The sequence below is a fragment of the Astatotilapia calliptera genome, chromosome 10 (genome assembly GCF_900246225.1).
Source record: "Astatotilapia calliptera chromosome 10, fAstCal1.2, whole genome shotgun sequence".
Taxonomy (NCBI): domain Eukaryota; kingdom Metazoa; phylum Chordata; class Actinopteri; order Cichliformes; family Cichlidae; genus Astatotilapia; species Astatotilapia calliptera.
Window position 1 is genome coordinate 10,934,844 of NC_039311.1, and position 14,422 is coordinate 10,949,265.

The 14,422-nt window shown below is 38.5% G+C and overlaps 2 protein-coding genes across 3 annotated transcripts; one reads left to right on the forward strand and one right to left on the reverse strand.

Moving 5' to 3' along the window:
- Window positions 1-48: 48 nt before the first annotated feature.
- stip1 (stress-induced phosphoprotein 1) lies at window positions 49-7,730 on the reverse strand. Its single transcript, XM_026182779.1, has 14 exons — window positions 7,584-7,730; window positions 4,499-4,708; window positions 4,260-4,401; window positions 3,801-3,942; window positions 3,438-3,603; window positions 3,195-3,321; window positions 2,808-2,910; window positions 2,324-2,444; window positions 2,020-2,116; window positions 1,801-1,925; window positions 1,652-1,688; window positions 1,435-1,538; window positions 956-1,128; window positions 49-868 (listed from the first exon to the last, which is right to left on the reverse strand). Exons 1-14 carry the CDS (start codon window positions 7,590-7,592, stop codon window positions 796-798), a joined length of 1,629 nt encoding a protein of 542 aa, XP_026038564.1. The 5' UTR covers window positions 7,593-7,730; the 3' UTR covers window positions 49-795.
- Window positions 7,731-10,845: 3,115 nt separating this feature from the next.
- On the forward strand, window positions 10,846-14,313 carry spata22 (spermatogenesis associated 22). 2 transcript variants are annotated; one of them, XM_026181155.1, is made up of 8 exons: window positions 10,846-10,922; window positions 11,222-11,299; window positions 11,561-11,698; window positions 11,915-12,104; window positions 12,396-12,765; window positions 12,875-12,995; window positions 13,095-13,192; window positions 13,877-14,313. In XM_026181155.1, the coding sequence occupies exons 2-8, from the start codon at window positions 11,260-11,262 to the stop codon at window positions 14,066-14,068; spliced, it is 1,149 nt and encodes a 382-aa protein (XP_026036940.1). In that variant the 5' UTR covers window positions 10,846-10,922; window positions 11,222-11,259; the 3' UTR covers window positions 14,069-14,313. The 2 variants fall into 2 exon arrangements, with proteins under 2 accessions (XP_026036940.1, XP_026036939.1); XM_026181154.1 differs by having other exon boundaries at window positions 10,855-11,025.
- The last annotated feature ends 109 nt before the right edge of the window (window positions 14,314-14,422 follow it).

A 14,422-nucleotide genomic window follows, 5' to 3' on the forward strand; every position in this document is an offset into this window, starting at 1 on the left:
CACATTCAGACCATCTTTAAAATCCATTTACACTTAATCACCATCTGTTCCAATCTAATGACTAAATTGTGCTGTTGCTTAGAGACAGCTGTAGATGATACGCGTCCAAATCATAATAACGTTTAATATGTTTTTAAGAGTCTCACACGTGCATTTAGGTGTTAAAAGGGATTGGATTAAACTTTGCACTTGAGGTGTAGGAAATGACCAGAAGAGGAAGCGCCAAGGAATGCGAATTCGGCGTTTCAACATAAAAGCACCGTATTTAATTAAACCTTAAAGTTGACAATACAAAGGTCAGGGACAACTTCAATTTGAGATGTGCTGCACATTATAATCATTATTTGGAGTGATTTTTACTCTTCTCTTTTCTGCTGTCTTTAAATCATGAACCACTAGGAAAATGAGAAAAGCCTGAGGATGGATTTGCCCTTTAAACACCGAACATGACGGTGTACTGCATCGTTTTATTATTACTTTTAGATGTATTAAAAACACCCGTACACATGAATCCAATTTCTTTTCTTAAAGTTATCTGGAGTCTGAAGCTTTCCAGATGAAACTTGCTTTGATCAAAACAATTTTAAACTTGTGAAACTTTATAAAAAAAAAATATATATAAAAAATAATAATAAACCAAACACATACAGTCTTAGTGAGAACAGGAAGATAATATGTTGGATTTGAAGGCAAAGAAAAAGAAAGAGAAAAAAAAAAAAAAAGAGAGAAAGAAGAAAGAATAAGTAAAAGAAGTTTCATTTTGGAGGGTTTAACAGCTGTGGCTCATGTCTCCCATTAACGAATGGCTATCAGTCCAACATCGATGAGTTTCTGTATCTTCTGAGCAATAACTGGATTCTTTAAGTGGCTGAAAAACAAACAAACAAAATTACTACAAATCTGTACTATACAGTTAAAATGCAAACTGCATTGGAGGTAAAGCTGTCAAACTTACTCGCTAAGGGCCTGTGGGTCCTTCTGCATCTGCTCAAGGATCATACGCATGGCTGGGTCAGACATAATTTGCTGCACCTCTGGATCAGCCATGGCCCTTTTCTTCACTTCCTCAGGGCTGTCATTCCTCATGGCCTGACTTACCATGCAGCGCTGAATGCCTTCTGAGGCTTCCTGAAAGTGGAAAGAATTCAATTCAGTCTTTTGTCGCTCACTGTTCACGCATTAGAAATACAGTTATATCTGACATTACCACATTTCATTCATCAGTCTGCTCTCTTCACATTTCCAACACACAAATCTGTTTAGTTAAAAAAAATGTAATCAATTCTTTTTGATTCAAAAGTGATTGGACAACTAACTACTGTGTCAACCAGCAAACATGTAGCAGAAGTATAGAGAAAAAAAAATTCTCTTTTCTGAGATATCTTTTCTACTCAAGTCCACATTTTTTGAAGCGTATAATATCCTGTAAAATACCTTTGAGGAAGAGTCAAGCTCTAGAGCCTTCTGGTATGCATCCATAGCTTTGGAATAGTCTTTCATGGCCTCCAGAGCAGCTCCTTTACGTGTGTAGCCCTTTACTGTGAACAAATGTCATAAACTATTTGTAAAATTACAATAAACTGACATAATTCTAGATGATACAGTTCAGGCAAAAGGCAAAAATGTAATTAATATAAAAGTTATTACTCACTGAAGGTGGGCTCTAGTTTGATGCACTCTTCACAATCCTGACAAGATAAAAGATTCTCATGGTTAGTCTTAAATGCACAATAAATGCAGAGGTATGCATAAATTACATTAGATTCACATGAACTCCTACTTGGAAAGGATGTGCTATACCTTCAGGGCAAGCTGAAACTCCAGCAGCTTTGTGTAGCAGGCAGCTCTGTTACTGAAGAGTTTGGCATCATTAGGGTTTCTCTTGATGGCCTCAGTGTAATGTTTCATGGCTAAGGGGTAGTCTCCTGTGAAAAAGAAAAGACAAGCTCATCTTTGTGCAAGTTCGAAGAAAAAAGAAGAAATGGCAGTCGAGCAGAAAGCACTGCAACTATTACAAACCTTTCTGGAAGGCATCGTTGCCCTTGCTCTTCTCTTCCAGGGCCAACTCTGGGTTGATATAGGCTAGTTTCTCCTGTTCCTTCAAAATCTTCTCTGCCTGCAAAACCAATTACAAAGTCATGGTAAGTGAACTTCAGTTCAGGTACTGTATACCAAGTATACACTATGTTTTTCTTTACATTCAAAATTTCAGTTAATTATAGACATTAAAAATCATTTTGCTAATGTGGTATTATTATTTTTTACTGTGCCAACTCTTGACAACATTAGCTAATCCATTTATTAACTATCTGGACTACTGCACCTGTTGACACTTCTTCAACACGTCAGGAGTTCGGTGCTCTGTCAAACTCTTGTTGAAATACTGAATTGCTTCTTTGTACTTTTCCTGCTTGAAGTACGAGTTGCCAATTCGAGCCAGGGCCCTATGAGGAGACAGATTATAGCAAGCATGTTATTACAGATAGTCAAGATCATTTGTTTACGCAACTTTAATAAAAGCCACTCAGGTGGAAAGTTAGTCAGTACAACACTGCTTCCTTGACACTACAATTCACAGTGTTTCTCTACTGGTCACTAAGTGGCCCCATTCAGTGTTGTTTTTGATTTCTGATGTGGGAAGTACACCCACACAGATGTATGTGGTTTTCATTCCTATCAGACTAAACATTTTCTGTAGGCTAAAACCTGTTTCATAATTTCCGTAAGATCTCAAAACAATCGTGAAAAAGTAAAAGGCTATCTTTGTTCCACCAGAAATGTATCACCAGTAAAATAAAAGAACTCACTTAGCAATTTGTCTGTAGTCTTCTCTGTTCTCTCTGCCAACATCAATGGCTTTCTCACACAGCTCTCTGCACTTGTCAAAATCTCCCTTCTCAAAGTACACAGCTGAAATGACAACAAATACAAGCACATGTTAAACACAAATAGAATACATTAACCATTTTACGTCATGTTAGATAAACTAAAAACTGTATTTATATTACTGTGTATTCATTTATAGTTTATATCATAACTGTTTATGTTACAGTCACACAGCCACATTCTGGAGGATATTCCCAGATTCAGTTAAAAGGGCTAGATGTTACAGCCCCTGATAATGCAGGGACTGTAAAATATAGATGAAAAGTTTGTATGAGGTTAGTAAATGTTTAATATCTGAGAAAATATACCTGCTTGATTAGATATGTAAGTCATGTTTGTTGGGTCGTGTTTAATCGCTTCTTCATAATGTTTCAGTGCCGTTTCAAAGTCTTTATTCTTATATGCAGCATTCCCAAGCTCCTTTTCCTTTAAGGCCTGTTTAAAAAATATGAAATTAAGGGTGAACAAAACTCAGACTATGGACTAATCAGAAGGTTGGATGTTTTAAAAAAACAAACAAAAACAAAATGCAACAACATTAGATTATTTACCTTTCTCTTGTTTTCAGGGAGGTCTTCCTCTTTGGGAGGTGGCGGCTGAGTCTCTTTGGGTTTTGCGGGAGGAGGAGGAGTTGGCTCTTCATCCTCCTCCATCTCAGAGAGGTTTAGTCCAAGAAGCACAGAGAGAGTAGTCATCACTCTGGGATCCTGCAGCTTCCTGACGATGACAAGAGGAATAAGAGCCGATTCACATTTTGGAAATAAATCTTAAATAACCTTCATAACTTTGTGCTCCCATTATACACTTTTCATTACTATTCCAGAACTTTTGACAAATTCTAAATATAATAAAAGTAACCCAGATTACTTAAAACTTGAGTTAAATCTGCAGATTGTTTTTGAAAATGCACATACGTTCCAAGCTCAGATGGTTTGCTCTTGAGCTGCTCTAGCAGTGCTCTGTAGCTGGGATCTGCCAGCAGCTCACGAGTCCGAGGATCACTCTCCAGCTTCTGATACAAGTTGGGCATGGCAAAGGGATTCATCATTGTTTTCTCTGGTGAAGAAAAAGTCTGTGTTGATTGGTGGTCACAAAGATTTTTTTTTCACAAATATTCAAACTGTTATGGGATTAAATTCACTAGCTTTTATCTTTCTGTAACTTGTAGTATTTACCCACAGTCTGATTAAAAACACTCCAAACGCAAGTGGACTGTCTCCTTCATTTTGAAAACCTAAGCTCAAAAAATGCATTTTCACTTCAGTGATGCTGTCAGCAGCCATCACAAAATCCTCTACCCACACAGAAACAAAAAGTGACTCACATGCCTCATTTCTGTGTAGCTCTAAACAAAAACACAATCCAGTCTTTACCTGCAAGCTTGGCCTCAATGTTCTGCAGCCCATCCTTTAGTTGCTGATTGCTTGGCTCCTGTCTGAGTCCCTCTTGGTAAGTTACTCTAGCATCATCCAATCGGCCAAGAAATTCCAATGCAGCAGCTTTACGGGAGTAGCCCTGGTTGATCACATTTCAAATATTTTAGACTGTCTCCTCAATTTTAATAACTATATATTCTGTCAACAAATCAACGGCATAAAAAAGGACATCTCACCTTCCCCCAATCAGGCTTGATCTTGATAGTCTGACAGGCATCCTGGAGAGCATTCTCATAGTTGCCTTTCTTGGCATAGGCAGCTGAGCGGTTACTGAACAGGACATGGTTGGATGGGTCAAGACTCAAGGCTTCGGTGTAGCAACGTATGGCCTCATCGACATTTCCAGCACTCAGCGCCTTGTTTCCTTGGTCTTTCAATGCTGAAGCCTATGAAGCACAGACAGACAGACATGTTTACAAAACCTCTGTTTTGCAGCTCTGCTGCTCCAAGAATAAATCCTTCACAGCTGCTACTGGCAGAAGTGAAAAAGGAATTGACAATCATTCAGCTGTTCGGGTCAAACAGGTGCAGAAGTCTTGCAGAGAGAAAATGTGTTTTTATTTTGTTACCACATTAACCTGAAAATGAGGCCTGCCTCACAGCAAGCAGGTGTAAACCCACTTTTGTTTCAGTTACAAATAATGATTTTTTTTTCTTTTAAAACTAAAACAGAGGTTAGATAGCTAGAAGTATATTATTCTAAAAGTTTTCTCTGCAGGAAGCCAGAGTGAATACAAAAGCAAAGCATACTGACAATTAGGGCTGTTCATATAACGAGATATATCAGATGACGATCGTTTCATTTTATGCTATCGTTTGTTTCGTGGTGTCACAAAATAAACTGTTTATGGCAATATTTTTTCATCGTTTTGATGGTCACTGTAGTGGCTATATTAATTTCTTAAAGTTCTCTCTTTCTCTTATATTTAATATAACCACACTACAGATGGACAAGCAGCTGTTATTATGCGTTGTGGTTAGCAACAATGACGGTAACACCATCGCGTGTCCGCTTGTTTATGTTCCACATAAACCTTTCACAATAAAGTTCTAGATCCTGTTGAGACTTTTCAAAATAAACTGAATCACGTGAAAAAGCAGAGTATTTACGGATGAGAAGTAAAAAGAGCCGCCAGGTGCTAAAAAATAAACCTTAGACTCAAACGTTAGAACAGGCTTTTCCCCGCAGCACGCCGTGTAATAAATACAAAGAAAACGGCGGCAGTTACAACTTATGTCTAAAAATGTATAGTTTCATGCATCTGTTAAAACACTCGACTACATGAGGCGCAGCTGGAAACACTTCCCGCAAGTCGAGCTGCCCGAGATTCACAGAATATGTTACATTTGTGTGATTTATATCGTTATCGGGACGATAGAATTCTTATATCGGGATATGAGATTTTGGTCATATTGCACAGCCCTACTGACAATGCTAAAGAAAAAAAAAGGTTGTCAATATACTGTACACCCTTTGTCAATTAAAGCTGCTTGTTACAGTTTGAGAAGTAACCCCGCTGCACCTCCTCTGAATCTAACAGAATCAATGACATGCCAAGAAGAAAGGAGCACCACGCTACTCCAAAAAGGTTTTCTCACTCCCTGCTGGCTCCTCTTGAAAACTGTCTGATAAAACTCAAGTCCACTAACAACTAGCCACGGTAAAAAAAAAAAAAAAAATGAAAAAAAAAAACAACTTTCAAGTGTTATGTGGCACAACTTTCTCCCTAGCAGTCATTAGACCTAATCCAGTCTGAAATAACATAGCTACACCACAATCCCCTGCAGTGCTGTAGGGTTTGGTTTTGTCAAAAAATTAATTAAAAAAAAAAAAAAAAAAAAGGTGAATAATCAGTAAATATTATGGAGCTTTAAGCAAGGGACAGCTGATTATATCACCAAGGTCCAGTTGTTGACCAAACACTTCACTTGGATACATCGTGTGAAGCATCAAGTAATCACAGTCTAGTCGTTTTAGTTAGGGTGTAAACAATGTGCATATAGTTGTAAGAATCCACATATAATCTTTACTAAGTCGGTCCAAAATGAAAATGAAACCTGTAGATGTGTTGCACCATGGTGAATGCTGATCAAGAAACTTGAGGCATGCATCAAGTCTTACTTTCACAATGTGTTAAATCCTTAATGTAATAATTCTTATTTTAGCGTTATCCAGAAAATACAAAAAGGTTAAATTAAAAAAATAAATAATAAAATAATTAAACTCATGGACGAAATCCTCGCAACATCAGCACATTTCTAACTAGGCAGTGCCCTCTTTTGACTTCTAACGTGCACCACACTTATTGATTTTATGCTGGACAAATAGGTTACCGAGTCTGAGCGCAACAGTAGTTTTTAAGTAATAAAACAGCTCAGATATGAATGGATTTCATATCTGAGCTGTTATGCAGAACGTTCGAGAGGACGCGGCAGCTGACGACAACATGCGGCTGTAGCCATGACAGCTTCGCCTGTGTGTGCATCTAGAATGATCCTCCGGTGTGAGTGCAGACTGCCGATGGCACCACTGAAGCTAATCCAAAAATACTCCTGCAGCATGTGCTTACAGACCGAATGCTGCAATTTAAGCTAACAGTCGTCTGCTTTCGTTTTATAAATGGGTTACAGAGGATTGGTTTGTTTGTTTCTTAATAAAATAAAGGCTCTCTGTTTTTTCTTATCCTGACATACTGATAATGTTCACGTTGTGAGCCAAAGATAGCCGTTTGACTGAGATTTGGTAAGTTGTATTTTGCCCATGTTTGCAGAAGGCTAGAAGGCTGGTTTACAAGACCGAGCCTACACTATCCATTGGCAACAGCGGCAGGCAAACCTTACAGGGATAATTTTACGTAAAAAGCAAGTGTGACAAATTAAGTTGCCGCACGTTAGCTTAACAGTTAGCTAACCTTGTCGTGTGCTATCACAAGTGAGACACAACCTTGCGCAAATAAACATTCAAGTTAATTTCTCAATAAATTCAAGTTAAGTTAAGCAACACTACAGTTTAGTACCGTCAAAATGTTCCGTGACGGGTGAAAACGGCAAGCCCAAATGACTACAACACCTTACTAAAGAGATTACGCTAAGCTAACTAGCAAACAGTGAACGGTCAGTGTAAAGAGCTGACTAACCTCTCCGACCTCCAAATTATTGTAAAGAAATGTTAGCCTAAAGCAACTCAAATTAATACACAAATATGTCTTACATATGCCAATTAGAAAGTCATAGTTATTAAATAAGTAGCAGGACACTCACTTTCTCCATGGTGTAAGCATGAGGTTCCTTTCCAGAAACTACTGTGAACTAGCGCCTCCCCCTCAACAACATGCAGGTTGCCAGTTTGGGAGGTAGAAAATCCGTAATCAGCTTCCAGATGAGTGTACCCGTGAGGGGAATCTGAGGAACATATATAGCACCGTAGCTGAAACTTCCAGAAGATGAGCGAAAACCCGGTGCTACGTTACACAAGATGTGTTACTGGCTCTCTGTGCAGCACAGAGATGAGGAAGTGGTTGGAAGTGAGGGCATAAACATATTAACATGAATTAACATTCATTCAAAAATATTATTTAGACCAGCAACTTATTTAAAGCCTGTGATGTTTGTATCTATTTATCTTTGGCACACTAAAACAGATAAACACCACATGCAGACAATGTCCAAGACAAAACCTCAGGGTTACTGACCCACAGTTGCACTAGGCTACGAGTTAATGAGTCTGCTGTTTAGTGATTAGGTTGGACTGTGTGAGATCCCTGTTTCCAAGAAAGAAAAAAAAGCTGGGGTGCTATGGAAAAGGTCAAGAAAAAATGTGCATGCAATCAACATGACTACAGTGAAGCTGGGATTTGTTATGTTGTAATTGCCTCTTCTTTTAACATTCTATTTGGGATCTTTATCTTTACACTTTGGGGCCTGCTCCCCTCCGCCCTATGTTTTCAGTGCCTGACAGGTCTGTGTGGGGGAGCTCTTTATCAGCTGGACAAGGTGTAACATTTTTGAAACACACAGTTTTAAAAGCTCAAAATTTATGGCACACCCATTGCTGGGCCAAAACTGGTCACCTTGGCTTTATGTTTGACATTCCTGCTACTGATGAAATCTCTTTTGCCATTTTACTCTTAAATCGTTTAACTATTTGGACCAGTGGACTTTTGCAGGGTAATAAACCATCCCCATTTTTATTCAGAAAGACTAGTTGTAAGCTCTTCCATAAAGAGACCAAAACCTATTTCTTTCTTTCTTGTTTAATTTGTTGCTCTGTGTTTTTTTTTAATCCATAACCTTTTAGAAACAGGATTTTACAATAGGGAACTAGATAGAGGTTTTTTGCCCTTATTCATTATAAACTGTGGGGTTCTGAATTCATCAGCAACAGTATTATATTATCCTAGTAAACATGTATGAACAAATCCCAGTAAATATTTCATTTCCAATTGCTTTTAAACATTTGCACTGTCACTGTCTCTATGGAATCCCAGAAAAAATCATTTCAGCTCTGCTGAAATGATTAGGATTTTTTTTTCTCACCTGGAATAAAGTCTCAACTTCACAAATTATCTGTTGATCAAAGAGTTTCTCAATGGATCAAGAGGACGTGGAAGACATTCTGAATAGACCATCGGTGCTGCTGTTGCTATGGATTCACAAAGCCAGAAAAGTCAAAACATAGAAGCCAAGATCAAAAGGTGGCCTTCGAACTCACAGCACATTGAGCCTCAGGCACTACACAAAACCAAGAGCAGAGATGGCACTGCTTTAAACCTTTGCCTGCGTCTTTTCTTCTGCACTCACCCCAAGATGGCCTCATTTTCATTTGATTTTCATCTCCTGAAACACCACCAGGACTGATAGCATCCACATTTCACCATGACAAAGACTTTAGCAAATGAGGCGAAGCTTATAACGCAAATTTTACATTCCAGTTCTTTGGATTTGGGTAAGGATGAGAAATCCATGTTTTCCTGTGGTAAACAGCACACTAAGAGAAATGAATGACAGCTGTGTGTGGAAGTAGGTTTAAAAAGTAACACAGGAAGCCCGCTGGCTGTTAGTTTGCTCTTTGTCTCACTCCCCCATCTACTGGAAGACAGGGGTAAACAGATTGCTGTTATCACACAAATACACACACATCCTACTGTTTCTGTCTCCGCTTGTGTGAAATGCTAATCATGTTATAATCTGCATGTTTATTTCCCTTCACTGAGTCGTGACTTGCTTTATATTCCACTGCAGTCATGTTCTGCACATCCAGAATTCAGTCATATTCATCTTTTGTTGTGAGGATAATAATGTTGCAACTATTGTGATCTTAACAACATGAATGTAAAATTTCACTTTGCTTAAAGGACAAAACACCTGCAGTCATCATATTGCTGTTATAGTTTCCTAATGAATGTGCAGTAATGTAATTTATGTCTGTAGAGGTAATACAAGTTGGTTAAATAAAGGCCAGCCTGACAGCCTAAAGGTCAGTTTTTATCTAGGTCAAATTAAACTTTGATTCCTATTTATTGTTAATGATTGACAACAATTATAGTGCATAAATGTGAACTTTTGAAGCTTCTGAAGCAAAACATAACAGAAAAACTTTGCTTTTTAATCATTGCTGCAAATATTCTAATTTATCATTATATTATTATTTATCATTATGGGTATAATAACACATAACATGTGCACCAGGTGACGGCCAAATAACTATTAAAATATCACCTGTTTTTATTAGAATTATTTTTAACCTGGAATTTAAAAATTATGTCACGTGCAGTTGTGGTCGGAAGATACACTCGTGAATGTGATAATAGCTTTGCACGTTTAATGATTTCTTAGAACTGTTTTTCCAGAGTGGAATTATTCCACTACATACATCTTTAATGACTTTAAATTTAATTAATTTAACAAATTCTACCAATTTTGCCAAGAATTATGGTTAAAAATTCAGTCAGAATTATGACAGATGGTTGATGACAGCTATCAAACCTTTCACCCATATCAGGGTGGGTGTATTCTTGTATTTGAGCCTGTATGTACACATTTGAACCAGTGTGTATTAGAAAAAAATCCCCCAAAAAATTAGAACTTAAAACTTTTTAAAGTCATTAAAAAAGGGATGCTGGAAAAAGAACAGTTCAAAGAAAGGATTAAAAACCACAAATTACCATGACATTCATGACCTTTCCTGATTGCATCTAAAATTCTGACCACAGCTAATACATGTATAATCATTTTGAATACAATATTACCAAAAAAGGGCTACAGTGCTTAACACAAGAAAGATTCCCGGTTTAAGGAGGAATACAAACCCCCTGGGAGGGTTGCATCGGAAATGACATTCGGTGTAAAATAAAAATATCTGATATGAAATATGTGGATCCATCCACTGTGGCGACCTCTTGTGTATAAGAGAACAGCCAAAAGCAGATGATCAAAAAACATCACAAACAAAAGGTAATAGCTCACAAATAATATAGATGTCACGGTAATTATTTTTGACCAGCTGTGTTTTCCGTTATTTCAGGCTGTTTACAAAGTCCAAGCTTGCGTATAGACCGTGAAGGCATCACCTGTCACCGTAGAGTTTTGGCGCTTTCAGAGGTGCTGAATTTTCACTTCTGTTGTCTTCCTTTTTTTTGTAATACTTTGTCAAGTTTTCGCCAACAAAGACCTGGTCATTTATGTAGAATCTTCACAGAAAACGGTTTGGTTCTGTAAAAGCACGACACTTTGAACTTTCAGGCAGTAACTGTATGACTAGCTTAGCTTATTAGCTAGTGAGCCAGAGCAAGATAAATTAGCTTAGCTTACTACTTTCCAAGTTAGTTAACCTCCAGCGCTACACAGAAAACCAAGCTTAAGGTCTTTTTCTTTTACCTTTGTTTTCCCTGCTTAAAAAGTCCTGCCAGTTAAATAAACTTCAATCTAAGCAAGTACAATGAAGAGACAGGAAAACCAGGCGGCCAGGCCTACATCAGGTTGGTAAAAAATAAATAAATAATAACTTCACAGTCTGCAAACCAGTGTATTCACCTCCACCTCATAGTCATTGATTTCTTTGACTCCAGCCAGGTTGTGTGATAGAGCGTTTGTGTATGGATAAGTGTAGCAAGCTGTGGAGTTTATCTGTACACAGTTAAATAGGTTAAATAATGAACAGTCAGTGAGTATGTGGTGTCATTAAGCATCATGATTCGCTGTGGTTCGTTCACTTGTCTTTCCTCTGCCGTTTTCTCCAGGCTGCCTCTCTGTGCCGCTCTTTAACCAGAAGAAACGAAACAGGGTTCCTTTGACAGCTCTTCCCTCTGAGAATGAATTCTTTTCCCACAGCGAGTACACACCAAACACCAGCTCAGCCATATCTCACAATCCAGCAGGTGAACTGTTCATTCTCTAAGCTTCTGCTTTATTTCTGACACTAGATGTCAGTGTATCCACAGAAAAATTAAACATGCTTTTAGGTATGCTTGAGTTTACATGTTTTTAGAACATTGGTTAGCATTGTAAAGTCATTTATATAACCCTTCACATCTACAGACAGAAGCTGTTGTTTGTTGTGATAGTTTACCTATGAGAATTGACCTTTTGTTTAGGTGCCTTTGGGTGTTACCAGGTCTCAGGTTCCCCTTCTGGTGTCTCTCAAAGCCAACAGTGGAACAGACAAAGCAACTCACAGTCTGCTCCAGCCCAGCAGTATGGCAGCAACAGACCTGCCCCTGGACCTGCCCCTTCAACTAGAGCCTATGGACCCATACCTCATCCATACAAAGCTAAAGAGAAAAGGTGTCGTTAACTGATCATGTAGCGTCTCTCTTTTCTTATAGCTCATGTATGTAGACTGCTAAAATATACCCACATGGTATTTAACTGGATGAATTGGTCTGTGATAATGACATGTGGAAAAGTTTTCAGAACCATCATTGCACTTCAAGGTTCTTGTTTAAGCTGTGATTTTATAGGCACTTAAATTAGTGCCTAGATGACAGAGACCAAAGAAATTCAAATGTTATCTTTTTAAAAGTTTAAAGCATGTCACGGGACTACTGTTTGTTGAATGCTGGGCTTTCATTTCAGCTCAGTGATGGGACAATCCAGCAACGCACTGGGACAGCAGGATTCCAGCTCTGTCATCAATTTCAGACAGAGCACATATCAGGGCCCTCGCAGTAGCGAGAGTGGACAAAGCCAGCCAGTGCCCCATACAGGGTTATCTCAGATGGGCCGGAAGTCATCTTATGGAACACCCAGTTTCACGCATCAGTATTCCCAGCAGTCTAGAGCTCTTCCTCCTCCAGTTCCACCACCCAGGAGGCAGTCTGCTAATGCTCCGGAGCCACAGAAGAACGCCTGGAAATTTACAAACAGCTTTGAGCCACTGAGATCCCCTTTTGAGGTTAAAATGAGCTCAAATCCACAAAACACTCTGCGACTAACTCCAACTCAGGTAGAAATTTATACAAAAAAATGATATGTTTATGACAGGTAGCCACAAGTTTCAATTAATGTTTAATGCACTTTTGCTGAACCATGCAACATTTGTGTGTGTTGAGCAGGCAGCATTTCCAGTGAAACCAGCCACCGAGCACTCACTGAGGATCCTGACTGCAGTTATTGATGGCATGAGGCACTGGAGTCAGTTTAAAGACAAAGTGCCTTATTTATTTGAGATATTCGGTGAGCTGATTTGTTATCCCAGCTGTGCTCTCACTGGTTTTATTTTTATTTTTTTGAAGAAAAACACCATTAATCTGACAGGCTTCACTTCCCCCTCAGCTACTCTAGACTCTGCGGTCACAGTTGGTCGCTACGGAGCAAAGAACTTCCTCCTGAGAGATGGGAAGGAGGTTGTGCAGTGTGTCTTTTATGAAAATGTGAGTCGGGGAAAAAAATTCAAACAAATGTGGCTTGAATGTAAAATGAGTTTTACAGGGACAGTATGGTTCACAATACAGAAAAGGAAAGTAAAGCCTCTTTCATGGTCAGTTGCAACTTACTGCAACTTTAAAATTTAACATACTAACTGAGTCTTTCTCACTATGTGATGGTGGACTGTCTGGAAATGACCTTATGACCCTTCACAGATTGATGGGCAGCAACAATTGTTTCTCTAAAATCACTGCTGTGTGGCAACACACATCTGAATGGACAAACCTGCAAACTGCCAAAACGTCTGCTCTCACATACTGATGATCCATTGATCAAATCCATTTGATTATCAGCACTGGCTGCTACTTGCACTCTTAATTCCTTTGAAACAGTATTGGTGCACTTTCCACAAACTACTCCTGCATTTTATCTTAGTCTTCATCAAAAAGTGTAATATGTCAAGTGTTACTTTTTATCTGGGGTTGGATTTATCTGATTTTAGGATCTAATAGAGATCAGATATATAAAAATCTTAGAAATGAAAGAGGTTGTACTTTCTTTTTCAAAAAAGTGCATACAAGTACATAATCTTTACAAAGGCTTTTACATGTGCTGAAACCAGTTTGAAATGTTTAAACTGTTGCCAAAAATGAAACAGCACTGACTCATTTTTGACTCTGGTCCAACAGGAGCAGGTACTGCCCCGCCTGATCCGAGGTCAGGTCCATCGGTGTGTGGGTAACTATGACCGCAGTAAAGATGTCCTGATGTGTGTGTCTGTGAGGCCGGCTCTGCCTTCAGAGCTGAGAAATGCTCAGGAAGCTGTTAAAACCTGTGATGCAGAAATGCGGGCACTGGTCAAATCACTCAGTGAAGTCTGAGCAGAAAAGCAGCAGCTGCAGAGCATACCAGTGTTCGGGTGTACGCAGGAGCCAAGCTCAGTGCTGTGTTCTCTAATTGGTTTTAGCTGCAAGCCCAAGTAGTTTTAACACTTAAACTGTTGAAGTTTTTGACCTGTAGAGGGTGCTGTTTCCATTCACTTGTATTTTATAACAGCTGAGCTCATGCTTGTGTTCATGTTGTTTTGCGTTTATCCCTAAATAAAAAAATAATAATTTAACCAAAACCTAACCGGAAAGTAAAACCTCTCTTATTTTTTTTTTTTATAACTTACGAAATATTTTTATTACAAAGAAAATTCACAAAACAGCAGAACATTGTTTAGAGGTTAATTC